Below are 27,681 nucleotides of genomic sequence, written 5' to 3' on the forward strand. Positions count from 1 at the left end.
GCGGGCCGTACCACGGCGCGGCGGGCGGGAGGGGGGGGGGCGCGGCCTGTGCGCGAGGAGCCGTGTGGCGGCGCGCGGGCTCTCGGTGTCTCCGGCCGGACCGGGCCCAGCGCAGCCCCAGCCCCGTCACGGGCCCCGCCGCCCGCCCGCGACCCTGCCCGACCCCGCCCGGCCCCCGGCCCGCTCAATGCCCACGGTGAGGCGGCAGCCCAGGCGCTTCGGGGGGATCGGGGCAGGCCGGAGGCCCCGGAGAACGGGGAGGGGAATCCCGGGCGTGTTTGGAGGGGATTCCCCGCTCTGAGGGGGCCTCGCTGGCCTGGAGAGTCTCCTCAAGGCCTTGCGGGTGCTTTGGAGGGGTTTTGTGCTCTGGGGAGGGTTTTAGGGCTGCGGGAAGCTGAGGCGTTGGTTTGGGGTGGGCTGGAGGGTGCAGGAGGCTCCCTGAGGGCTCCAGGGGGATTTGGAGGGGATTTGGGGCTCCGCAAGGCTGGAGGGTGCAGGAGGCTCCCTGAGGGCTCCAGGGGGATTTGGAGGGGATTTGGGGCTCCACGAGGCTCTGCCCTGGCACTCGGGGACTCCTTCCTGTTGTAGAGGAAATTCCCGGCCTGCGGGGTTTGTTTGGGGAGCTTTGAGGGCTCCCTGTGTGCCAGGAGGGGATTTGGGGGCAGCTCAGACCTGTGGGCTCCTTCCTGACCTTTGGGGCTCCAGAGGTTGGGGACCTTGGCCCTGACCTGCAGTTTTGGGGGTCCCATTTCCTTGCAGGGCTGTTTTAGGGGCTCCTCCCTCACCTGTGGGTTTTGGGGGGGCTCAGTGCCCACCCCCAGCGTTGTGGGGTCCCCCAATTCCCCCCTTGCAGCCGGTTTTGGGGGGATGATCAGGAAAGGGGGGCATTTCCTGGGGGATTCAAACAGGGAGGCCGCAGGAGGGTTGAATTTGGGGTTTGTACCTGGGTTTGGGGGGAGTTTGTGCCTGGTTTTTGAGGGGTTTGCACCTGGTTTTGGGGGCATTTGTACCTGATTTTTGAGGGGGTTACACTTGGTTTTGGGGGCAATTTTTACACCGTTTTGGGGGCAATTTTTACATCGTTTTGGGGGGGAGTTTGTGCCTGGCTTTAGGAGGAATTTGCACCTGGATTTGGAGGGAATTTGCACCTGGATTTTGAGGGGCTTGCACCTGGTTTTGGCGGTAATTTATACCTGGTTTTGGGGGGAATTTGTGCCTAGTTTTAGGAGGAATTTGTACCTGGCTTTTGAGGGGGTTACGCCTCGTTTTGGGGGGAATTTATACCTGATTTTAGAGGGGGTTGTACCTGACTTTGGGGGGAATTTGCACCTGGTTTTGGGGGGCATTTATACCTGGTTTTTGAAGGGGTTGCACCTGGTTTTGGGGGCAATTTTTCCATGGTTTTGTGGGGAATTTGTACCTGATTTTTGAGGGGGTTTGTACCTAACTTTGGGGGGAATTTGCGCCTGGTTTTGGGGGGAATTTGTACCTGATTTTTGAGGGGGTTGTACCTAACTTTGGGGGGAATTTGCACCTGGTTTTGGGGCTACTTTGCACCTGGTTTTGGGGGGAATTTTATCTCGTTTCCATTTTATTTTTACCTGGTATTGGGGGACATTTGTATCAGTATTTTGAGGAGAGGGCTGTTACTGATTCCCGTGTACACGAAGAACAAGTTTGATAAAACCTGGGGGATTTTTTTGGGGTGAGAAAGGGAAACCTCGAGGCGACCCGTAAAGGATGAAGGGATTTATTTATGTACTTATATATTTATGTATGAAGGAATTTATTTAGAGCTGGAAAAAGCCAGGGCTGCCATTTCTCAGGCTGCAGAAGGGGCAGGAAAGGAAAAGGGTGTCCAGGATGTGCTGGTTTTCCTGGGCTGGCAGCGGGGGCAGGGCTGTGGGGCCGCTCTGGCTGGGTAAAAAGGGGGTGCCCTGTGGGGTTTGGGGGAGCTGATGGATTCTGGGGTGAGGAGGGGATGGGATTTGGGGGTTTGGGGGATTTGGAGCCCAGCTGAGGCTTTGGGAAGTGCTGGAAGTGGTTCCTGGCTGTGATTAGTCACCATTTTCTGCATTTTCTCCCCGGGCACTGTGTGTGTGCTCTCTGCTGGTTTCGGGGTGAGGAGGAGGAGGAGGAAGGCAGAAATTTGGCTTTGGGAAAGCTCCTGTAGAAATGGAAACTCGCCTCGAAACTCCCCGAATGAAGCAGGCAGGGGCTGACTCAGAGCTGCAGTTAGGATTTGAAGGAGAGGGAAAAAAAAAATTAAATAAAAAAATAAATAAATAAAGATAAACCCACCACTAGCAGCAGCCAGAAAGCTCTGTCTCCTTATGACTCAACTTGGATTTAATCAGCTCAGCTGGAGTGAAGGTAGGAGTGAGGAATGTGGGTCTGGTTGTGATTTTTAATTCAAAATAAAACAAAAAAAAAACCCTAAAAAGCCAAACTGTTGAAGTTGAGAGAGGTGAATTCCCTGCCGAGATCCATCCTCCTCTTCCTCAGTGCAGGGCAGAGAGAGCTCAGGGTGCTCCTGCCTGCACTTTGTCCCCTCTGGGATTGCAGGGCTGCTCCCTTGGAGCAGATCCAGGGGTGCAGGGCCAGCAGGGAACTTCGGGGTGAGAGGGAATTTTCAGGATGAATTTTCAGGGTGAGAGGGAATTTTGGGGTGAGAGGGAATTTTGGGATGAGTGGGAATTTTCAGGGTGAATTTTCAGGGTGAGAGGGAATTTCAGAATAAGAGGGAATTTTCAGGATGAGAGGGAATTTTCAGAGTGGGAGGGAATTTCAGAATGAGACGGGAATTTTCAGGGTGAGAGGGAATTTCAGAATAAGAGGGAATTCCAGGATGAGAGGGAATTTTCAGGGTGAGAGGGAATTTCAGGGTGAGGGGGAATTTCAGGATGAACAGGAATTTTCAGGGTGAGAGGGAATTTTGGGATGAGAGGGAATTTCCAGGATGAGCAGGAATTTCCAGGGTGAGAGGGAATTTCAGGATGAGCAGGAATTTTCAGGATGAGCGGGAATTTCCAGGGTGAGAGGGAATTCCAGAATGAGAGGGAATTTTCAGGGTGAGAGGGAATTTCAGAATAAGAGGGAATTTTCAGGGTGAGAGGGAATTTCAGAATGAGACGGAATTTTGGGATGAGTGGGAATTTTCAGGGTGAGAGGGAATTTCAGAATAAGAGGGAATTTTCAGGGTGAGAGGGAATTTCAGGGTGAGGGGGAATTTCAGAATAAGAGGGAATTTTGGGATGAGAGGGATTTTCAGGATGAGCAGGAATTTTCAGGGTGAGAGGGAATTTCAGAATAGGAGGGAATTCCAGGATGAGAGGGAATTCCAGGATGAGAGGGAATTCCAGGATGAGAAGGACACCTCCACACCCTGGACCCCCTTTTCCTTTCCTGCCCCCCTCCACCCTGAGAAATGTCACCCCTCAGTCCTGAACATTTTTCCAGCCCTAAACACAGAAATAAACCCTTCACCCTTCACAGCCACCTCGAGGTTTCCTTTTCCACCCAAAAAACACTGACAGAAATTTGGATGTGAGGGAAGGAAGAATTCCCAGTGAGGTGATGAAGGATGGGATTAATTCCCAAGTCCACTGGAGTCACCTGGAACTGTTCTAAACCACCTGAACCGTGCTAGAATTCCAAATTACGTTTGTGGGTTGTGTATTTTGGGAGGAAAACCCCATTTTTAGGGGCACAGGGGCGTTGCTGATTCTTGTGTGGATGGGGAACAAGTTTGATAAATCCGGGGATTTTTTTGGGGTGGGGGAAAGGGAAACCTCGAGGGGTGAAGGGTTTTTTGGGGTGCCATTTCTGAGGCTGGAAAATAAACACAAAAATAAACCCTTCACCCTTCACAGCCACCTCGAGGTTTCCTTTTCCATCCAAAAACCACTGACAGAAATTTGGATGTGAGGGAAGGAAGAATTCCCAGTGAGGTGCTGAAGGATGGGATTCCCAGAGAAGCTGTGGAATTAATTCCCGAGTCACCTGGAACTGTTCTAATCCAAATTACGTTTGTGGGTTGTGTATTTTGGGAGGAAATCCAAATTTTTAGGGGCACAGGGGCGTTGCTGATTCTTGTGTGGATGGGGAAGAAGTTTGATAAATCCGGGGATTTTTGGGGTGGGGGAAAGGGAAATCTCGAGGTGATGTGTGAAGGGTGAAGGGTTTTTTGGGGTGCCATTTCTGAGGCTGGAAAATAAACACAAAAATAAACTCTTCACAGCCACCTCGAGGTTTCCTTTTCCACCCAAAAAACACTGACAGAAATTTGGATGTGGGAAAGAATTCCCAGTGAGGTGCTGAGGGGTGGAATGAATTCCCAAGTCCACTGGAGTCACCTGGAACTGTTCTAATCCACCTGAACCGTGCTAGAATTCCAAATTACGTTTGTGGGTTGTGTATTTTGGGAGGAAAACCCCATTTTTAGGGGCACGGGGGCGTTGCTGATTCTTGTATGGATGGGGAACAAGTTTGATAAATCTGGGGATTTTTTTGGGGTGAGGAAAAGGGAAACCTCGAGGTGATGTGTGAAGGGTGAAGGGTTTTTTGGGGTGCCATTTCTGAGGCTGCAGGGGGCAGGAAAGGAAGGAAAAGGGTGCCCAGGATGTGCTGTGGGTGCCTCTGGTTTCCTGAGAGCATTGGAAATGAAGGGATTTATTTAGAACATTGGAAATGAGCCCCATGGCCTGGAGCTCGCTCTTTTAAATGAGAAATCCCAAATCCCCTTGGAGTGTCCGTGCCCTGCTATCGCTGTCATCTCCCCTCTCTGTGCTGCTTCTGCGTGTGAAATGTCCTTTCCCAGCCCTCAGAGCTCCCAGCTTGGCTCTGCTGTCACTTGGAGCTTTTTGTTACCTCTCGTTTCTCTAAAAAACTTCATCTCTGTGCTGGAAACGCCGAGGATGGGCCGAGCCTGGGAACAATTGGGACTTTGTGGAGGGCAGGGACATTTATCAGCAGCCCCAGGCTCAGCTGTCAGCCCGATGGAAACCCGAATCAGGGTGTGAGTGACTCAGCTCTGCGCTTTCTGTGTTTGCTGCTGATTTCTGGAGTTGCTTTCAAGTCCCGCTCCGCTCGTTAATGGCTTTTGCTGCTGGGTTTGATATTTCGTGTGAGGATGTTTAGGCAGGGCCTTGTTCTCAAAGCCCAGCTTAGACAGCTCAGCCCTCTGATTTTTAGGAAAATACTTCTTGATGTTGCAAACAAATTGCTGCAAGTTATTTTGATTTCGCTTGAATGTAATCCGTGGTTTAAACAGGATTGTGGCTCGAGTTTTATTTTTTTTTAGCAGCAAAGCCTTTTGCTTTTGACTTCAAACACGTTAAACAACTTTGACTTCAAACACTTTTAGCAACTTTCAACTTTTAGCAACTTTCAGCTTTTTGGGTATGGAATGCAAATACCATTCAAACACGGTAATAAGTGATGGGTGGGGAAGGTGTTTTGTGTTTTTTTAAAGAATAATCCCAGTGTCAGAGCAGCAACAACAGGGAAGAGCGTGAAGCATTTCCTGGAGGAATTGTGGCAGTGTCCAGCTATTCCCAGGGTGACTTTTCCATCCATTCCCGTCAGGAATTCAGCCCAGCTTTGGCAGCTTTGCCTCAGCCTTGTCCCCTCCATGAGGTGACAATTGTCACCATTTCCTGAGTGTCACTCGAGGCTTTCTTTGAGGCTTTTTTGTTCCTGCTGGGGCAGATCCGTATCCACACTTATTGCTGAAAGTAATTTTTGATTTCACTTGACTATAATCCATGGTTTAAACAGGATTGGAGCTCAAGTTTTAATTATTTTTTTTAGCAGAGCCTTTTGCTTTTGACTTCAAACACGTTAAACAACTTTGACTTCAAACACTTTTAGCAACTTTCAACTTTTAGCAACTTTCAGCTTTTTGGGTATGGAATGCAAATACCATTGAAACACGGTATGAAGTGATGGGTGGGGAAGGTGTTTTGTGTTTATTTAAAGAATAATCCCAGTGTCAGAGCAGCACCAACAGGGAAGAACCGTGGCAGTGCCCAGCTGTTCCCAGTGTTCCCAGGGTGACTTTTCCATCCATTCCCAGTCAGGAATTCAGCCCAGCTTTGGCAGCTTTGCCTCAGCCCTGTCCCCTCCATGAGGTGACAATTGTCACCATTTCCCGAGTGTCACTCGAGCTTTCTTGTTCCTGCTGGGGCAGATCCATATCCACACTTATTGCTGAGAGTTATTTTTGATTTCACTTGAATCAGACAGGATTGGAGCTCAAGTTTTAATTATTTTTTTTAGCAGAGCCTTTTGCTTTTGACTTCAAACAGTTTAAGCAACTTGGACTTCAAACACTTTTAGCAACTTTCAACTTTTTGGGTATGGAATGCAAATACCATTCAAACATGTCCTTTAAATACTAAAGTGATGGGTGGGGAAGGTGTTTTTATAAAGAATAATCCCAATGTCAGAGCAGCATCAACAGGGAAGAGCATGAAGCATTTCCTGGAGGAGCTGTGGCAGTGTCCAGCTATTCCCAGGATGAATTTCCCAGGGTGATTTTCCCATCCAGGATGAGTTTCCCAGCTGATTTTCCCATTCAGGATGAATTTCCCAGGGTGATTTTCCCATCCAGGTTAAATTTCCCATCCAGGTTGAATTTCCCAGCTGATTTCCCATCCAGGTTAAATTTCCCATCCAGGTGGATTTCCCAGGTGATTTCCCATCCAGGATGAGTTTCCCAGCTGATTTTCCCATCCAGGTGAATTTCCCAGCTGATTTTCCCATTCAGGATGAATTTTCCAGGTTGATTTTCCCATCCAGGTGGATTTCCCAGCTGATTTTCCCATCCAGGTGAATTTCCCAGCTGATTTTCCCATCCAGGATGAATTTCCCAGCTGATTTTCCCATTCAGGATGAATTTCCCAGCTGATTTTCCCATCCAGGTTAAATTTCCCAGCTGATTTCCCAGCTGATTTCCCATCCAGGTGAATTTCCCAGCTGATTTTCCCATCCAGGTGGATTTCCCAGCTGATTTCCCACTCAGGGATCCAGCCCAGCTTTGGCAGCTTTGCCTCAGCCCTGTCCCCTCCATGAGGTGACAATTGTCACCATTTCCCGAGTGTCACTCGAGGCTTCTCTGAGGCTTTCTTGTTCCTGCTGGGGCAGATCTGTATCTGCAGAGGAAACGAGTGAGTCAGCCCCGGACTGGGAGGGACTGGGAGGGGGTGGACAGGGTGGATCAGTGACATTTTTTGACCTCGCCCCTCTGCAGGCACGTGGCAGTCTGAGCAAGCTTCCTTCAGCCCGGAGTTCACCCTGAACCATTCAATTCCAGCTGTTTTTTCTCCTTGAGAGGATATTTTAGAATTTTTTTTTTTTTTTTTTTTTTTCTGGCTGATTTCATGTGTGAAGTTGCAGAGATTTTGGGGAAAAGGAAAATCCAGCAGCTCAGGAATTCAATGTGGATCCTCCCTTAGGGGAACAGAATGATTTGGGATTGCCTGAGGCCCTCAGAGGAACAAAATGGTTTGGGATTGCCCATCCTCCCTTAGAGGAAAGAAATTATTTGGGGTTGCTCATTCTCCTCTAGAGGAACAGAATGATTTGGGATTTCTCATCCTCCCTTAGAGGAACAGAATGACTTGGGATCCTTTAGAAGAATGAAATGATTTGGGATTGCCCATCCTCCTTTAGAGGAATGAAATTATTTGGGATTGCTCATTCTCCTGTAGAGGAACAAAATGATTTGGGATTGCCCATCCTCCCTTAGAGGAATGAAATTATTTGGGATTGCTCATTCTCCTCTAGAGGAACAAAATGATTTGGGATTTCTCAGCCTCCCTTAGAGGAACAGAATGACTTGGGATCCTTTAGAAGAATGAAATGATTTGGGATTGCCCATCCTCCTTTAGAGGAACAAAATGATTTGGGATTGCCCATCCTCCTTTAGAGGAACAAAATTATTTGGGATTGCCCATCCTCCTTTAGAGGAACAAAATGATTTGGGATTGCCCATCCTCCTTTAGAGGAACAAAATTATTTGGGATTGCCCATCCTCCCTTAGGGGAACAAAATGATTTGGGATGGATTATTATCATTATCCCTCAGAGGAACAGAATGGTTTGGGATTGCCCATCCTCCCTTAGAGGATATTTTAGAAATTATTTTTTTTTGCTTCTTGGCTGGTTTGTGGTTTAGGTTTTAAGGCTCCTTTTGGAGGTTTCACACAGAAAATGGTGCAGGTGGAATATTTTGGCAGTGTGGGGATAGAGAGGGGAATTTTCAGGAAGGGGAAGTAAAACCTGGCATGGGCAGAGTGGAGGAAAAGCCAAAATCCTGAGGCAGGATGGAAATGTGATGGGATCCACTCATGGTGCTGATTTCATGTGTGAATTTCCAGAGATTCCAGGGAAAAGGAAAATCCAGCAGCTCAGGAATTCAATGTGGATCCTGCCTTAGGGGAACAGAATGATTTGGGATTGCTCGTTGTCCCTTAGAGGAACAAAATGATTTGGGATTGCCCATCCTCCTTCAGAGGAACAGAATGATTTGGGATTTCTCATTCTCTCTTAGAGGAACAGAATGATTTGGGATTGCCTGAGGCCCTCGGAGGAACAAAATGATTTGGGATTGCCCTTCCTCCTTTAGAGGGATGAAATGATTTGGGATTGCCCTTCCTCCCTCAGAGAAACAGAATGATTTGGGATTGCTCGTTATCCCTTAGAGGAACAAAATTATTTGGGATTGCTTATTCTCCCTCAGAGCAACAAAATTATTTGGGATTGCTCATCCTCAGAGGAACAGAATGAATGATTTGGGATTGCCTGAGGCCCTCCCCAGGCTCCCTTGAATTCTCAATAACAAATTAGCAGCCGTGCTGTGCATCCTGTGCCGGGGGGAGGATCCCGGTTCCCTTTGCAGGGGAATCCTGTTCTGCATTCCCTGCATTCCCTGCATTCCCTGCAGGCTGCAGCTGTTCTGGGCTGTTCCTTGTGGTGGAACTGGGAATTCCTCACGTTGTCATTCCCTGGGTTTCCTCACGTTTTCATTCCCTGGGTTTCCTTTCCCCTCACGTTTTCATTCCCTGGGTTTCCTTTCCCCTCATGTTTTCATTCCCTGGGTTTCCTTTCCCCTCACGTTTTCATTCCCTGGGTTTCCTTTCCCCTCACGTTTTCATTCCCTGGGTTTCCTTTCCCCTCACGTTTTCATTCCCTGGGTTTCCTTTCCCCTCATGTTTTCATTCCCTGGGTTTCCTTTCTCCTGGCTCTGCTGCAATCTCACATTTAGGAATCCTAAACTGGAGATTGTGGATTTTTGGGGTTTCACTCCCAGCCATCTCCAGCAATAATTAATGTCTCTCCTGATCAGTTGTCACCTTGATTAATTAATTTATGCTGCTTAATGCCTGCCCTTCCCAGAGCTTTCCAGCTCAGTTTTGAGAAGAAATTCCTCTCTGATTTACCTCGGTCAGGCTGGGAGTGAGGGGAGGGATCTGAGTGTGTGTTCAGCTAAAAAATCCCAAAATCCTTCCCACCTGGATGGGGCAGGGGGCACCTGGATGGGGCAGGGGACACCTGGATGGGGCAGGGGGCACCTGGATAGGGAAGGGGGCACCTGGATGGGGCAGGGGGCACCTGGATTGGGCAGGGGACACCTGGATGGGGCAGGGGGCACCTGGATAGGGAAGGGGGCACCTGGATGGGGCAGGGGGCACCTGGATGGGGCAAGTGGGACCAGGATGGGGCAGGGGGCACCTGGATGGGGCAGGGGGCACCTGGATAGGGAAGGGGACACCTGGATGGGGCAGGGGACACCTGGATGGGGCAGGGGGCACCTGGATGGGGCAAGTGGGACCAGGATGGGGCAGATGGCAGCTGGATTGATCAGATGGGACCTGGATGGGGCAGGTGGGACCAGGATGGGGCAGGTAACAGCTGGATTTATCAAGTGGCCCCTGGATTGATCAGATCCCACCTGGATTGATCAGATAACAGTTGAATTGATCAGGGGGCCCCTGGATTGATCAGATCATATCTGGATTGACCAGATCACACTGGATTGATCTTGTCACACTTGGATTGATCAGATGGCCCCTGGATTGGTCAGGTCACGCCAGGATTGATCGATAACAGCTGGATTGATCAGATAACGGTTTAATTGATCAGGGGGCCCCTGGGTTGATCAGATCACACCTGGATTGATCAGGTGGGACCTGGATTGATCAGATAAAAGCTGGATTGATCAGGGGGCCCCTGGATTGATCAGGTCACACCTGGATTGATCAGATAACAGTTGAATTGATCAGGGGACCCCTGGATTGATCAGATCACACCTAGATTGATCAGGTGGCACCTGGATGGGGCAGGGGGCCCCTGGATTGATCAGATAACAGCTGGATTGGGGAGGTAACAGCTGGATGGGGCAGGTGGCACCTGGATTGATCAGGGGGCCCCTGGATTGATCAGGTGGGACTTGGATTGATCAGATAACAGCTGGATTGATCAGATCACACCCGGATTGATCAATTCTCACCTGGATTGATCAGATAACAACTGGATTGATCAGGGGGCCCCTGGATTGATCAGGTGGGACTTGGATTGATCAGATAACAGCTGGATTGATCAGATCACACCCGGATTGATCAATTCTCACCTGGATTGATCAGGTGGGACCTGGATTGATCAATTCTCACCTGGATTGATCAGATAACAGCTGGATTGATCAGGTGGCCCCTGGATTGATCAGCTCACACCAGGATTGATCAGAATTTTTAATTTTCTTAATTAGAATCATGATTTTTCTGTTTGAACTCAATATCTGTCAGCAACCCAAACTTTTTGAATTAGCAATGTGTGCTACTGGAAATAACTTTATTCAGCCTTAAATGCAGTGTTTTATTGAAACCACATTTTTAATCACTCCTGAGCTGGGAGCTAATTAAATATTTCAGGAATATTCCTGTGGGAAGGGGAGCTGGTGTCACTCCTGGAAGCTGCTGGCTCCTTGCACACATGGAAATGAAATATTCCAATTTTAACCACTTGGAAAATTGTTTGTACAACTGCCTTTTGAAATAATTGGGGTGAAATTCCCTCTTTTATTTAAAAATGGCCCTGATTTGATACAAATTCCAGGGCAAAAATCAAGGATGGAACAGAGAGCTCTGGGTGAGGCTCTTCAACCAAACCTGATGCTGAGGAGGAAATCCAGGAAAGGAAATTCTCCTTTCTCCTCATGCAATTATTTATAAAACCATTTTTGTTAGCCTTAATTAAGTCCTAATTAGGCTTTCTAATTTTCTTTCTCTTAATTTTCTGTGATCTGTGAATTGATAAATGAATAAATTGATCGAGGCTTGGTGTGTTTGGAGGGGGTTTTTCCATCCTGAGGGTGAAACATTCCAGGATTCCTGGTGGAAATTTGGATTTCAGTCCCTCAGGGGAGGTGACTGAAAACACCTTTTCATAAAAGGATTTTATTTTTATTTATCATTAGCCTTATCACAATGTGTGTTATTAGGCCTATCAGGGCTTCCATTTATTTGGTTATTTTTAGATTATTTTTTTGAGTTTCTCTCTGGGGGATCACTGCTGGGAACAGAATCCACCAACACTTTCCCCACTATTTTTCCACTTTTCCAGGTGTTTCCATTATTTATCATTAGGCCTATCACAATATTTATGGTTAGACCAATCTGGACTTTGATTTATTGGGTTTTTTAATGATTATTTTAACTTGGGTTTATTCCCAATATTTATGATTAAGCCTATCAGGGCTTTGATTTTTTGGGTTTTTTTTTAATGACTATTTTAATTTGAATTTATTCACAATATTTATGATTAAGCCTATCAGGACTTTGATTTTTTGGGTTTTTTTTTAATGACTATTTTAATTTGAATTTATTCACAATACTTACAATTAGACCTATCCAGGCTTTGATTTATTTATTTTTTTCATGATAATTTTAATTTAAGTTTCTCTGGGGGGCATCACTCTGGAACCAGCACCCACCAACCCTTTTCCCTGTGTTTTCTCCCATTCCAGGTGTTTCCATTATTTATGATTATTTATCATTGGACCTATCACAATATTTATGATTAGGCCTAAATCACTTTGATTTATATTTTTTTTTAATTATTATTTTAATTTGAGTTGATTCACAATATTTATGATTAAGCCTATATGGACTTTGATTTACTAGTGTTTTTAATGACTATTTTAATTTGCATTTATTCACAATATTTATGATTAGGCCTATTAGGACTTTGACTTATTTTGGGTTTTTTTTTTTAATGATTATTTTAATTTGAATTTATTCACAATATTTATAATTAGACCTATCCGAACTTGGATTTATTTGGTGATTTTTTAATGATAATTTGAATTTAACTTTCTCTGGGTGTGATCACTGCTGGGAGTGATCCCACCAACCCTTTTCCCTGTGTTTTCCCCCCATTCCAGGTGTTTCCATTATTTATGATTATTTATCATTGGACCTATCACAATATTTATGATTAGGCCTAAATCACTTTGATTTATATTTTTTTAAATTATCATTTTAATTTGAGTTGATTCACAATATTTATGATTAAGCCTATTGGGACTTTGATTTACTAAGTTTTTTTAATGATTATTTTAATTTGAATTTATTCACAATATTTATGATTAGGCCTATTAAGACTTTGACTTATTTTGGGTTTTTTTTTAGTTTTTTTTAAATGATTATTTTAATTTGAATTTATTCACAATATTTATGATTAGACCTATCCGAACTTGGATTTATTTGGCGATTTTTTAATGATAATTTGAATTTAACTTTCTCTGGGTGTGATCACTGCTGGGAGCACAACCCACCAACCCTTTTCCCTGTGTTTTCTCCCATTCCAGGTGTTTCCATTATTTATGATTATTTATCATTGGACCTATCACAATATTTATGATTAAGCCTATATGGACTTTGATTTACTAGGTTTTTTTAATGACTGTTTTAATTTGAATTTATTCACAATATTTATGATTAGGCCTATTAGGACTTTGACTTATTTTGGGGTTTTTTTTAGTTTTTTTTAAAATGATTATTTTAATTTGAATTTATTCACAATATTTACAATTAGACCTATCCGAACTTGGATTTATTTGGTGATTTTTTAATGATAATTTGAATTTAGCTTTCTCTGGGTGTGATCACTGCTGGGAGTGATCCCACCAACCCTTTTCCCTGTGTTTTCTCCCATTCCAGGTGTTCTGTTGGAGGATCCTTGGCACATTTATGGCGATTCTGAGCGTCAGGGCAGACTTCTGCCAGGCCCAGCACAGCACCCTGGCTGCCAAGTGAGCTCACAGGGGGCTCCCCAACCTCTTTGTGCTGCCACAATTCCCCATTTTTTTTAATTTTTTTTTTTGATTATTTTCCCCCTCCAAGACTCCTGGAGCCGGCTCAGATTTATGGGATTTCTCCTGGCCCTTGGCAGCAGATTCCTGGCCCAGGAAAACACCAAACCCCTGCCCTCACCTCACCAGTGCCTCCATGCAGGACAGGCTGCCCTGCCTGTGCTCTGCTCTGGGAATTTGGGGAGCCTGAAGGAAACCACCCTGCCAGCAACTGAGCATTTGGAAGCAAACCTGCTTTTTCTAGGAACAAACCCATCAAAGCAAGCTCTGATCAATCCCAGGAATTATTTGTGCTCTTTTTTGATGTTTTCTGCTGTGAAACGTTTCCAAGGTCATTGATTTTTTTTTGTTGTTGTTTTGTTTTATTTTGCCCCCCCTTTATTTTGATTTTTTTATTATTATTTTTTGGGGGTTTTATTTTTATTTTTTGGCCCCTCACACGATTTTTTTTGCCATTATGAACCGTCCAGCCCCCGTGGAAATTACTTATGAAAATCTGCGTTTTCTGATCACTCACAACCCAACCAATGCAACCCTCAGCAAGTTCATCGAGGTAAGGAGCCCAAAAAATCCCCAAATCCCTCAAAATTCCTGGCCAGGAATCTGCTGAACACTCCTTCTTCATCTCTGGAAGGAAATTTAAGGATTTTTTCTCAATTTCTGCATTTTTTGGCTTGGATGAGCTTCAATTTTGAGATACAAACCTTGCCACCAAGGATTTGCTCCTTGGACAAAAATGAGTCCAAAAATTCCCAAATTCCTCAAAATTCCTGGCCAGGAATCTGCTGAACACTCCTTCTTCATCTCTGGAAGAAATTTAGAATTTTTTTGTCTTTTTATTTTTCACATTCTCTTCACAATATGAGAATCAATGCTGATTTTTTTCTCAATTCCTGAATTTTTTTGGGATACAGACCTTGCCACCAAGGATTTGCTCCTTGGACAAAAATGAGTCCAAAAATTCCCAAATTCCTCAAAATTCCTGGCCAGGAATTTGCTGACCAGTCCTTCCAAACCTCTGCAAGGAAATTCAAGGATTTATTCTCAATTCCTGCGTTTTTTGGCTTGGATGAGCTTCAATTTTGAGATACAAACCTTGCCACCAAGGATTTGCTCCTTGGACAAAAATGAGTCCAAAAATTCCCAAATTCCTCAAAATTCCTGGCCAGGAATTGCTGACCAGTCCTTCCTCACATCTGCAAAGAAATTTAAGGTTTTTTTTGTCTTTATTTTTCACATTTTCCCCACAGTATCATCTAGGATTCCAACACCCCAATTATTGAGAGTTTTGATTTAGAATTTTCTCTTTTTCCATCACTCTTCAATGGATATTCCTGCTAATTCTGAGGTGCAATTCCACCCCAAACAGCAGAGAAAATTCTGATTTTTGAGCCTTCAGAGTGAGCTGGAGCAGCTTTTGTTTGATCCTCTGGTTCTTTATCTGGCACTGAGTGCTACTTTTAGTGCATTACCAGGAAGCTGGAGCGTGGTGGGGTGTGTGTTCTGTTCCTCCAAATGTCAACACTGGCTGGAGCAAACAGTCCCAGCTTCTATTTAAAGAGGAGAAGAAGCTGCATGGAGCATTTAAACAGCTATTTTAGTACTTTTATAATTGCAATTTTCCTCTCATAATTCCAATTTTTCCCCCCTCAGAAACGTTTCTCTTTTTTCCTGTCCCTCACAAATTTTATCTGTTGCTCCTTCCATGTCCACTCACTTTGGTGCCCTAAAAGTGTGGAAAGTGTTGATTTTTATAGCTGATAAAAAGAGATTTTTTCATTATTCAGTGCCTCAGGTATTTTATTTTCTCTTCAGGAGCTGAAGAAGTACAGGGTGACATTTTTCCCCCTCAGAAACATTTCTTATTTTTTCTGTCTCTTAAATTTCCTCACAAATTTTAGCCTTCCACGTGCACTCACCTTGGTGCCCTGAAAAAGTGGAAAATGTTGATTTTTCTAGCTGATAAAAAGAGATTTCTCCTCATTCAGTGTTCAGGTGTTTTATTTCTCCTCAAGGACTACAGGGTGACATTTTTCCCCCTCAGAAACATTTCTTTTTTTTTTTTTCTCTTAAATTTCCTCACAAATTTTATCCTTCCACGTGCACTCACTTTGGTGCCCTGAAAAAGTGGAAAATGTTGATTTTTCTGGCTGATAAAAAGAGATTTCTCATTATTCAGTGTTCAGGTGTTTTATTTCTCCTCAAGGACTACAGGGTGACATTTTTCCCCCTCAGAAACATTTCTTTTTTTTTTTTTCTCTTAAATTTCCTCACAAATTTTATCCTTCCACGTGCACTCACTTTGGTGCCCTGAAAAAGTGGAAAATGTTGATTTTTCTGGCTGATAAAGAGAGATTTCTCATTATTCAGTGTTTTATTTTCTCTTCAAGGAGCTGAAGAAATATGGGGTGACAACCTTGGTGCGAGTTTGTGATGCCACTTACGATCAAGCTCCAATCGAGAAAGAAGGAATCCAAGTTCTAGTGAGTTGCCTTTAAAACTGGCTAAAAATGTGAATTTTCACCTCTAGAACTTGTGGGGATCTCTCTTCAGTGCTGGGGGATGGTCCAGCATGGCCAAAAAAATGTAGCACCAGGTAAAGGTGGGTTTAAAAAACTCAGTGGATTTTTGTGTGGTTTTGGATTTGTTGCGATATTTTTGTGTGTTTTTTAGGGATTATTTTGGTGATATTTGGTGCTCAGCCCTGTGGTTGAAGCTTGGTTTGGTCCTTGTCTCTGACCTGACAGCATTTTTTTGTTTCTTTTAGCATGTGGATAAAATTCCCTCTCATTGCTGTTACAGAAAGTGCCACGTTTGGGCCTGTGGGTGACAAATTGCCACAAATTTCTGTGGCAGGAGGGAACCATGGAATCCTGGAATGTTTTGGGTTGGAATTCTTAAATCTCATCCACACCATGGCCAGGGACACTCCCAATATCCAGATTAATCCAACCTGGCCTTTAATTCTCTTGGAGCAGCCACAAATTCTGTGGGAAATCCATTCCCAAAACCCCCTCCTCATCCTCAGAGGGAAGAATTCCTCCCAAAATCCCTTCCTGACCCCTGAGTTGCCACAAATTTCTGTGCCAGGAGGGAATCATGGAATCCTGGAATGTTTTGGGTTTGAATCCTTTAAAATTCATCCACACGGTGGCCAGAGTGTGGATGAACTATCCCAATATCCAGATTAATCCAATCTGGCCTTGAATTCTCTTGGAGCAGCCACAAATTCTGTGGAATACCCACCCTAAAAACCCCTGCTCATTTTCAGAGGGAAGAATTCCTCCCAAAATCCCCTCCTGACCCTTAAGTTGCCACAAATCTCTGAGGCAGGAGAGAACCATGAAATCCTGGAATGTTTTGGGTTGGAATCCTTAAAGTTCAGCCTGTAGGTGAGAAATTGCTACAAATTTCTGTGGCAGAAGGAAACCATGGAATCCTGGAATGTTTTGGGTTGAAATCCTTAAATCTTATTCACACCATGGCCAGGGGGACACTCCCAATATCCAGATTAATCCTGGCCTTGAATTCTCTTGGAGCAGCCACAAATTCTGTGGGAAATCCATCCCAAAAAACCCCAGGGGCAGCCACAAATTCTGTGAAAAATTCATCCCAACAGCCCTTCCTGACCCCTGAGTTGCCACAAATCTCTGTGCCAGGAGGGAACCATGAAATCCTGGAATGTTTTGGGTTGGAATTCTTGAAGTTCATCCACTCCATGGCCTGGGGGACACTCCCAATATCCAGATTAATCCAATCTGGCCTTGAATTCTCTTGGAGCAGCCACAAATTCTGTGGGAAATCCATCCCAAAAACCCCAGGGGCAGCCACAAATTCTGTGGAATACCCACCCTAAAAACCCCTGCTCATTTTCAGAGGGAAGAATTCCTCCCAAAATCCCCTCCTGACCCCGAGTGGGGCTCAGCAGGTGGAATTCCTGCCCTGCTCACTCCCATTTCATTGTGCAATGGTGTCTGCCTGACCCAGGGAGGTTTTTTTAAGAGGTGTGTGCTCACCCCGAGCTTCCAGGCTGTGTTTTTCCAGGCAATACTTAGGAATTATTAGAGTAACTGATAAAATCAGTTTATTTTGTTGGAGTGAGTAATAACAGCCTGGTGTTGTATTGCACCTCAGCCTTCCTGCAGCTTTTCGTGGCTCAGCTGCAGGAAAACTCCTGCAGTTTTCCATGAGGGGAAAATAAAATTATTGTGGCTTATCAATGAAAATTCCACATCCAGGTGAGTCAGGTTGCTTGGCTTCTACAGGAAAAATGCAGTTTTCCATGAGGAGAAAAAATTTTTATCCTGGCATATCAAATTCCAGGTCCAGTTGAGCCAGGTTTTGTGGCTTCCATAGGAAAACTCCTGCAGTTTTTCATGAGGGAAAAATAAATTTATTGTGGCTTATCAGTGAAAATTCCACATTCATGTCAGTCAGGTTTCTTGGTTTCCACAGGAAAAATACAGTCTTCCATGAGGAGAAAATTTTTTTTTATCCAGGCATATCAGTGAAAATTCCAGGTCCAGGTCAGTCAGGTTTCATAGTTTCCATAAGAAACCTTCCACTGCATTTTCCTGCAGTTACCCATGAGGAGAAAAAATATTTATTGTGGCATATCAATGAAAATTCCATGTGCAGATCAGTCAGGTTTTTTGGCTTCTACAGGAAAAATGCAGTTTTCTATGAGGAAAAGAAAATTTTATCCTGGCATGTCAGTGAAAATTCCATGTGCAGGTCAGCCAGGTTTTGTGGCTTCCACAGGGAAACCCCTGCAGTTTTCCATGCAGAAAAATACCCCAAAAACATGGAAAACTCCTGCAGTTTTCCATGAGGAGAAGATAATTTTATTGTGGCATATCAGTGCAAATTCCACGTGCAGGCCAGATTTCCTGGCTCCCAGCCCTGCTGAGCTTTTATTCCAGTTCCAGGCATCCACGTGGTTGAAAAAGTCCCTCCTTGCAGGGCTGCCCTCTGGAATTGTGATTTTCCTCCTTCCAGAGGACACTGGGACACTCCTCAGGGCTGGGAGGATTAAATTAAATAAAATTAAATTAAATTAAATTTGTGCTGTGCAATCCCTCTGAGCCCTGGGTTAAGCTGGGGCTTGGGAGAGAATTCCTGTTCCAGAGGGGAAATTCTTCCCAGGGCAGCCGTGGGATGGAATTCCCACCTTCTCCAGGCCTTGGAGTTTGTATTTCTAAAATAATTCAAGTTTTTTGCTTCTCAGGAAGCTTTAAAACCTCAATTTTGAACAGAAAGCTGCACTTTGATGAAGCTTTGCTTAAAAACAAAACTGGAAATGGGGTTTGCTGCAGCTCTGCCCTGGTGTGGAGAGCAAAATCTCCTTTTTGAAGATATTTCAGCCTAAAAAGCTTCAGGATGGTGCTCCAGGAGGGAGATAAATCCAGCTCCTTTTCCCCATGAATTCCTGCTTTTTATTTTCCAGCCAGAATCGTCCTCTTGCTGCTCTGAAATGGGATTGAGTAACCCCCAGCTGAGAAAATAACACCTCACTATTTCAGGCTAATATTTGCCTGTGAAAAATAACATTCAACATTAAAAACACAGCCTGGGGCAAGATTAGTGCCTCGTTTAGCACCATTTAATGGCTATTTTAGCACTGCTGAGGTCAAAAATGTGGTGGAAGCCCTGAAAATGGAAATGTTTTGGCAAACCTGGGTCATGGGTAAGATGTGGTGGCTCCAGAGTTTTTATTTAGATGGCAGAAAAGAGGGAATGAGCTGTTCCTGAGGCAATTCCCCGCAGGGATGGATTTAATTCCTTGGGCTGCACAAAATCAGGAAAACCAGGAAATTTTGGGGTTTTTTTCTGAGGATTTTTGACTTCTAGAGGGGCTGTGGTGGCTTTGTTCATCTTCAATATTTTCTTTTTTTTTTTTCTGAGGGGATTTTTGGCACATTTTGGCTTCCAAAGGTGGCTTTGTTCATCTTCAGTATTTAATTTTTTCCGAGGGGATTTTTTGCCTTCCACAGGTGGCTTTGTTCATCTTCAGTATTTTTATTTTTTCCTGAGAGGATTTTTGGCTTCCAGAAGGGCTGTGGTGACTTTGTTCATCTTCAATTTATTTTTTCTGAGGGGATTTTGGGCACTTTTTGCCTTCCACAGGTGGCATTGTTCATTTTCAGTATTTTCTTTTTCCTGAGGGGATTTTTGGCACTTTTTGCCTTCCACAGGTGTCTTTGTTAATCTTCATGATCCAAGGGATATTTCCTTGTCTTTTTCTCACTCTTTAATTTATTGAATCAGATTTTTTACCCTTTTTTGCCCCCCAAGAGCCACCATGAGGATGGCACAGGGAGATGGGAATTCCTTGGAATTCCTAAATCCAAGATTTTTGAAGAAAACTTCTTTATCACCTCAAACTTCTGTCACTTCACCACCTGTGTTGCTGTTGTGCCATCCCAAAAAAAAGGGAAAAAATGATAAATCCCTTTCCTGCCTCTCCCATTTGTGCAATCCTGGTTTTTAATCACTGTGCACTTCATAATTTGGTTTTTTTCCCCTGTCCAACAGCAACCCAGAGGTGGCAGAGCTCAGAATAAGGAAAATTTCCTGCAAAACTTTGCTGCAATTCCATCCCTGATACCAGAATTATTTTATCAGTGCTGGGATTGATTCAGGAGTTGTGTGGATAGGAAGGAAAAGGTTTAATTTCAATTAAACACAGAAAATCCTTTTTTAAAAGCAGCATCCTGCTGTCTGTCCCTCTCTTCCTGGGACAGGGGGTGCCACAGACCTGAAATAACCCAGCAGCGCTGTGGGATTGGCTGGAAAACCCCATAAAAACCTTTTATTAGAAAGAACAAATTCTGATTTGTAGTTTTATTCCTGTGGCCTTTCCCTTTGCTGTGTTGTCCCAGATATTTTTAATTTTCCAAGTACTTTAACAAAGGATTTCTCTGCACTCTTCAGGCTCGGTGAATTAATCCCATATAAAATTATTTTGATATTTTGGGTTTTTTTTTACTGAGTTCCCACCTCACAGCACATTTAAAGTGCTCCAGAAAAGAGATTTTTAGTCCTAAAGAGGGGAGATTTTATAAAGCAATTTCCTTCCATTTTCAGAAGTTGTGGAATAATCCAGGACCCTGCCATGAGCTTTACTGCTAAAATACATCACAGTCATCTAAAGAAAAGTGATAAATAATTATTAAATACTATTTTATAATTACTAAAAACTATTTTTTCCCTTTACATCCTTTTCCAGCACTCCCAACATCTAAATTATAAACTGTGGGATGTTGTGCTTGGGCCTGAAAGGAAAGATGTGAAATTCCAGGAAAGTTCTGTGAGGACAAATGGAAGCTGCTTCCATGGCAAAAATATCAATTTTTAATTATTGATATTTAATATAGCCTGGATTTAACGGTGGCTATCCATTCAGCAGCAAAAAATGTGAATTTCTGCCATTATTTGAGCACCTTTCTGCTCATAAAATTGGGGAAATTTTTGTTTTTTCAAATTTAAAACACCCAGGGGATTGGGAACTCCCTGAATTCCAGAAGGAGCTGCTCCTCTGGAATTGGGAATTTTTGGGAACAACTTCACCCCCTCAGAGCCTGAATGGGATTTTCAGAGGGTGCCACGGACACCAGCAGAGCAAAAATACCAATTTTTGATTATTGGTATTAAATATAGCCTGGATTTAATGGGTGCTGCCCCTTCAACAGCAAAAAATGTGAATTTCTGCCATTTTTAAGCACTTTTCTCCTCATAAAAGAGGGGATTTTTTGGGGTTTTTTTTCAAATTAAAAACACCCAGGGGATTGGGAACTCCCTGAATTCCTGGAGGATCTGCTCCTCTGGAATTGGGAATTTTTGGGAGCAACTTCACCTCCTCAGAGCCTGGAGTGCAAATTTTGATTATTGATATTTAATATAGCCTGGATTTCATGGTGTCTGTCCCTTCAACAGCAGAAAATGTGAATTTCTGCCATAATTTGAGCACATTTCTACTTATAAAAGTGGTCATTTTTGGGGGCTTTTTTCCCAAATTGAAAATTCCCTGAGTTCCTGGAGGAGCTGCTCCTCTGGAATTGGGAATTTTTAGGAGCAACTTCACCCCCTCAGAGCCTGGAGCAGAAATTTTGATTATTGATATTTAACATAGCCTGTATTTAATGGGAGCTGCCCCTTCAACAGCAAAAAATGTGAATTTCTGCCATTTTTGAGCACCTTTCTGCTCATAAAAGAGCATTTAAAAGAGCAAAAAAATTAAATTGTTTTCAAATTAAAAACGCCCGGGGGATCGGGAACTCCCTGAGTTCCTGGAGGAGCTGCTCCTCTGGAATTGGGAATTTTTAGGAGCATTTTCAGCCCCTCAGAGCCTGGAGCACAAATGGGATTTTCAGCCAGCAGCAGAGTTCTCTCTCCCGTGTTTATCTGAAAACACCTATTGATTTTCACATCTTTTTTTAATAAACTGCCATTTCAAGGGCAGGGATTTCTCTTAAAAATCCTGAAATTTTCTCTTAAAAACTCCTCTTTATTGCAGATGAGTTCAGGTGGGGCTGCAGTGCCAAGTGCAATTCAATGGTTCTTAAACATTTAATGGTGCATTTTATCCACCTGCAAACCTGAAAAATACCCAAAAATTGTGTTTATTATCCTGTTTTTGGTGTTTATTATCCTTTTTTTTGTACTAAATGCAGGATTGGTGAGTTTAAAGGATTTTCTCCCCTCAGGACTGGCCGTTTGATGATGGAGCACCGCCCCCCCAGCCAGATAATGGTTGTTAAATGTCCAATTTTGCATTTTATCCACCTGCAAACCTGAAAAAATACCCCAAAATTGTGTTTATTATCCTTTTTTTTTGTACTAAATGCAGGATTGGTGAGTTTAAAGGATTTTCTCCCCTCAGGACTGGCCGTTTGATGATGGAGCACCGCCCCCCCAGCCAGATAATGGTCGTTAAAACATTCAATAGTGCATTTTATCTACCAAACCTGAAAAATACCCAAAAATTGTGTTTATTATCCTGTTTTTGGTGTTTATTATCCTTTTTTTTTTGTACTAAATGCAGGATTGGTGGGTTTAAAGGATTTTCTCCCCTCAGGACTGGCCGTTTGATGATGGAGCACTACCCCGCCAGCCAGATAATGGTCATTAAAATGTTCAATTTTGCATTTTATCCACCTGCAAACCTGAAAAATACCCCAAAATTGTGTTTATTATCCTTTTGTTTTTGTGCTAAATGCAGAATTGGTGGGTTTAAAGGATTTTCTCCCCTCAGGACTGGCCGTTTGATGATGGAGCACCACCTCCCAGCCAGATCGTGGAGGATTGGCTGAACCTTTTGAAAAGCAAATTTCGGGAGGAGCCCGGGTGCTGCGTGGCTGTGCACTGTGTGGCAGGGCTGGGAAGGTCGGTGCCCTGAAATTGGCTTAAAATATAATAAATTTAATGAAAATCTTAATAAAATATAATTTATTTTATTATTAGATTTATTATTAATTGGTGTTATTAATTTAGTGTATTAAATAATAAGTGTAAATATCAACATTATTGCAATTATTAAGAATTACGTGTTAATAAACCAATATTATTAATTTAATAATTAATATTAAAGCAACTAATCGTTTCATTATATTAAATTTAAATTACATTTCTAAATTCAAATAAATAAATTACTCTGTAGTAAATTTGTTATTAATAAATTTAAATACAAAATTAATATATTATTAAGAATTTTGTATTACTGAATCAATATAATTAATATAATAATAGTAAATCAACAAATTATTTAATTATATTAAATGATAAAGTTAAATACTAAATTAATATAATTTTTAACAATTCTATGTGAATAAATCAATATAATTAATTTAATGATTAATAGTAAATCAACTAATTAGTTATATTAAATGTATTCGTTAAAATAAATAAATTTGTGTTGAATTTATTAATAAATTTAAATACGGAACTAATATATTATTAACAATTTTATGTTAATATAATTAATATAATAATAGTAAGTCAAAGAATTATTTAATTATATTAAGTTAAATTTATTAGTTAAAATAATTAAATAAATAATTCCATATTAAGTTTATAGATACATTTAAATACGGAACAAATATAACTAACAATTTCATATTAATACATCAATATAATTAATATAATAATAGTTAACAAGCTAATTATTTACTTATATTACATAATAAAGTTAAATGCGGAATTAATATAATTATCAACAATTTTATATTCATTAAAAATATAATAATAGTAAATTAACTAATTATATAGTTATATTAAATTTATTAAAATAAATAATTTTTGTGTTGAATTTATTAATAAATTTAAATACGGAACTAATATGATCATTAACAATTTTATATCAATAAATCAATAGAATTAATATAATAATACTAAATCAGCTAATTATTTAATTATATTAAATAATAAAGTTAAATACTAAATTAATGTAATTTTTAACAATTCTATGTGAATAGATCAATATAATTAATTTAATAATTAATAGTAAATCAACTAGTTAGTTATGTTAAATTTATTAGTTAAAATAAATAAGTAATTTTGTATTGAATTTATTAATAAATTTAAATACAGAACTAATATATTAACAATTTTATATTAATAAATCAATATAATTCATATAATAATAGTAAATAAAATTATTAATTATATTAAATTAAGTGAAATATATTAGTTAAAATAATTTAATAAATAATTGCATATTAAGTTTATTAACAATTTTATATTAATGAATTAATATAATTAATATAATAATAGTAAATCAACTAATAATTATATGAAATAGTAAATATAAATACTAAATATAATTGTTAATACTTATATGTTAATAAATCAATATAATTAATATAATGATTAATAGTAAATCAACTAATTATTTAATTATATTAAATAATAAATTTAGATATTAAATCAATATAATTATTATTAGATTTTCTGTTAATAAATTAATATCATTTATATAATAATTCAGATAGTTATTTAACTATATTAAATAATAAATTTAATAAATATAATAATAAATTTCACGTATTTGGTAGGAAAGTGTTTAACAAACTTTCTTTGCTTTTTCCCAAATAACTTAAACCAACATCAAATTTGTGTCATGCAAACAACAGGCACTTAATGCAGGTTAAAAATATTAATTAATTAATTCATTAATTTAATAATTAATTATGACATTATTATATGCATACAACATATTATATTCATACATTATATGAATTAATTTATTTATTTCATAAGTGATTAAAGCCTTGGAGGACCCTTGTGTCAATCATGAATTGTGTCCATCAGAGTGTTGTGAATTGATCAAATTCCCCCTTGGAGAATGAATAATTGCATTTATTCAGGTACAGGAGTTATTAACTAATAATAATAGGAGTTATTAACTAACTAATAATAGGAGTTATTCCTCCTGAATTTTGTTATTTTACCCACAGGAATTGGCAATTCTGGCACCTCTTTAATTCTTTACACCACCCTTAGAGGTGCCCCTTGCTCTGTGGGGTGGAGAAATCCAATTTATTTGGGGATTCCTGGCTGTTAAAACCCCATTTTTTTACCCTTAAGTGACTTCTGAAATGAAGATCCCACAGCAGAAAATTCTGCTTCTCGCTGCTCCTTGACAGAATTAGTTAAAAAAGAAAAATATAGAAATATCTCTAAAGCCATAGCTCAGTGTCTGCACCGCTGACTCCACACTCAGAAGCATTTAGGAGATGTCAAAACCCAGAAAATGAGGTTAAAGTGGGATAAAACCCAGAATTATTCTCACACCCCAACCACTAAAGAGCTGCTATTGATTTTTATTTCCTTTGCCAGCAGAATCCTTCAAAAAAAAAGTCATTTTACATCGGGCAAAACACCTTTGTGTGGGAAACACTGAGGGAAAAAACCCTTCAGTGCTTGTCTGGGGAGAGGAATTGGATGAAATGTGAAGGATTCCATTTATTATTTCTTTAATATTTATTATTTCTGTGCTTCTCCCTTAAATATTGATTTGTTCCTGCAGGGCTCCCGTTCTGGTGGCGCTCGCTCTCATTGAATGTGGAATGAAGTATGAGGATGCAGTTCAGTTTATAAGGCAGTAAGTGGAAATTCTTCTTTTTTTTTCCTTCCCAGGAATCTTTTATTCTGTGCTTTTTCACCTGCCTGAACCTGTTAAGGAAGAGATTTAAGGTTTTTTATGAGTTTTATCCTAAAATAAATATTGTCTCATTAAAATTTGCGTTTAAATGTGAAGAAAAAGCTCAAATATTTTGAATTTTGTGAGGTGAAAATCTGCCTGAAGTGAGCAAAATGGTGCTTTTTTTTTTTTACCATTGATATCCACCTTTTTTGTGGGTTTTTTTTTTAGGAAAAGGAGGGGAGCTTTCAATAATATTTATTCTTTAATATGTTTTAACTATCATTAAATATAAAAATAGTATTTAAAATATTAATTAATTAAAATGAAAAGGAATCTGTGAGCAAAATGGTGCCTTTTTACCATTGATATCCACCTTTTTTGTGGTGTTTTTTTTTTTTTAGGAAAAGGACGAGAGCTTTCAATAATATTGATTATTTCATATATTTTCATGTATTTTGAATATTCATTATAAAATATTAAAATATTAATTAAAATGAAAATGAATTTGTGAGCAAAATGGTGCTTTTTTTTCCATTGATATCCACCTTTTTTGAATTTTTTTTTTTTTTTAGGAAAATGAAGGGAGCTTTCAATAATATTTATTATTTATTATATTTTGAATATTATTAAATATAAAACATAATTAAAATATTAACTAATTAATATTAAAACTAATCTGCCTGAAGTGACAATAAGGTGCTTTTTTTTCCATTGATATCCAGGTTTTTTTGTGGGTTTTTTTAGGAAAAGGAGGGGAACTTTCAATAATATTTATTTAATATATTTTGAATATTATTAACTATAAAACTATTATTAAAATAATTATTAATTAAAATTGAAACTACTCTGCCTGAAGTGAGCAAAAACGTGGGGTTTTCCCATTGATACCCATCTTCTTTATGTTTTTTTAGGAAAAGGAGGGGAGCTTTCAATACATTTTGAATATTATTAAATATAAAATATTATTAAAATAATTAAAATTAAAACTACTCTGCCTGAAGTGAACATAAAGGTGCTTTTTTTTTTTTTTTTTTTCCATTGATATCTACATTTTTTGTGGTTTATTTTTTAGGAAAAGGAGGGGAGCTTTCAATTCCAAACAGCTGCTTTATCTGGAGAAATACCGGCCCAAGATGAGATTACGCTTCAAAGATGCCAACGGTCACTGCTGTGTTCAATAAATAAACACAAAAACCAAAATATTGATCTCAAAAGGAAGGCAGAAGTGAGCGGGGGGCTCTTCTCTGGACTCTTGGCACCTGGAAATGTGAATCTGGAATCAAAAAAAAAAAAAGAAAAAAAATGTCATTAAATTAGTGGTGGAGTCAGTGCTCCTCAACCTCTGTCCTTAAAAAAAAAAAAAAAAAGGGTGATGATGATTGAGAGGGAAAAAACCCCAAATTAGAAAATTATATAATAATAATAATAATAAAAAAGCCAATTAAGAGAAACATTTCAGTGAAGGATTGTTTTCTCCTTAAGCTGCAACCTGCAAGGAGAAAAGCAGTTTCTGAACCTTCTGTATTTTTAACTTTTTAAGAAAAGAAATAAAGTCAACTTTATGTCTAAGGAAAAGCAGCAGAGCATTGCCTTGTGCAGAAAGGATTTTCTCGAGGTGAGAAAAGCACCCCCAGCCAGGAATGTGAATTCCTGACATGTGAATTCCTTTTTTTTAAACTCTTTAAAAAAAGGAAATTTTTTGGTTTTTAACCAGGGACACGAGGAGGAGCTGGCTGGGAACAGCCTGACAGCCTTAAGCCCCTTTTTGGGCACATCCCAGGGATTTTGGGGGATGTTTCCCATGGAATTCTGACTCCTGGGGGGCTTGAACAGGACCCTCACTGCCTAAACCCTGTGGTGAATCTGTTTTTTGGGAGTGTGTGTGATTCTCTGTGTGTGTCACTCTGATTTTTACCCAAAGAATTCGGCTGAAATGTTAATTTTAGACAGAAAATCCATCCTGCCACACAAGACTGATGTTCCAAAGTGTCCTGGGTGAGCGAGGGGTGATTCAGACAAGGGTTTAAAATTAATTTCTCTGTCAGAAAGATGGAAAAGGCTTTTTTATTTTGATTTTTTTTTTTTTTTTTGCTGCTGTCCACATTCCCAGCCTTGCTGAGCACAGGGAATTGGGATTTTGAGGGAAGCCTCACTTGGTGTGAGGAGGA

At 40.7% G+C, this 27,681-nt stretch overlaps 1 protein-coding gene across 1 annotated transcript; it reads left to right on the top strand.

Annotated features, from left to right (window-relative positions):
- On the top strand, positions 1-27,088 carry PTP4A2 (protein tyrosine phosphatase 4A2). Its single transcript, XM_059488593.1, has 6 exons — positions 1-196; positions 13,220-13,924; positions 15,762-15,854; positions 22,625-22,755; positions 25,397-25,471; positions 26,586-27,088. Exons 2-6 carry the CDS (start codon positions 13,829-13,831, stop codon positions 26,692-26,694), a joined length of 504 nt encoding a protein of 167 aa, XP_059344576.1. The 5' UTR covers positions 1-196; positions 13,220-13,828; the 3' UTR covers positions 26,695-27,088.
- Positions 27,089-27,681: the final 593 nt, after the last annotated feature.

This window comes from Ammospiza nelsoni, chromosome 25 (genome assembly GCF_027579445.1).
Source record: "Ammospiza nelsoni isolate bAmmNel1 chromosome 25, bAmmNel1.pri, whole genome shotgun sequence".
NCBI lineage: Eukaryota > Metazoa > Chordata > Aves > Passeriformes > Passerellidae > Ammospiza > Ammospiza nelsoni.

Excerpts from the sequence above, each read along its gene's own strand:
- PTP4A2 (XM_059488593.1), top strand. The coding sequence starts at position 13,829 with ATGAACCGTCCAGCCCCCGTGGAAATTACTTATGAAAATCTGCGTTTT. Across the intron at positions 15,855-22,624 it reads AAGAAGGAATCCAAGTTCTA|GACTGGCCGTTTGATGATGG; the intron begins GTGAGTTGCCTT and ends TTCTCCCCTCAG. Across the intron at positions 22,756-25,396 it reads TGTGTGGCAGGGCTGGGAAG|GGCTCCCGTTCTGGTGGCGC; the intron begins GTCGGTGCCCTG and ends TTGTTCCTGCAG.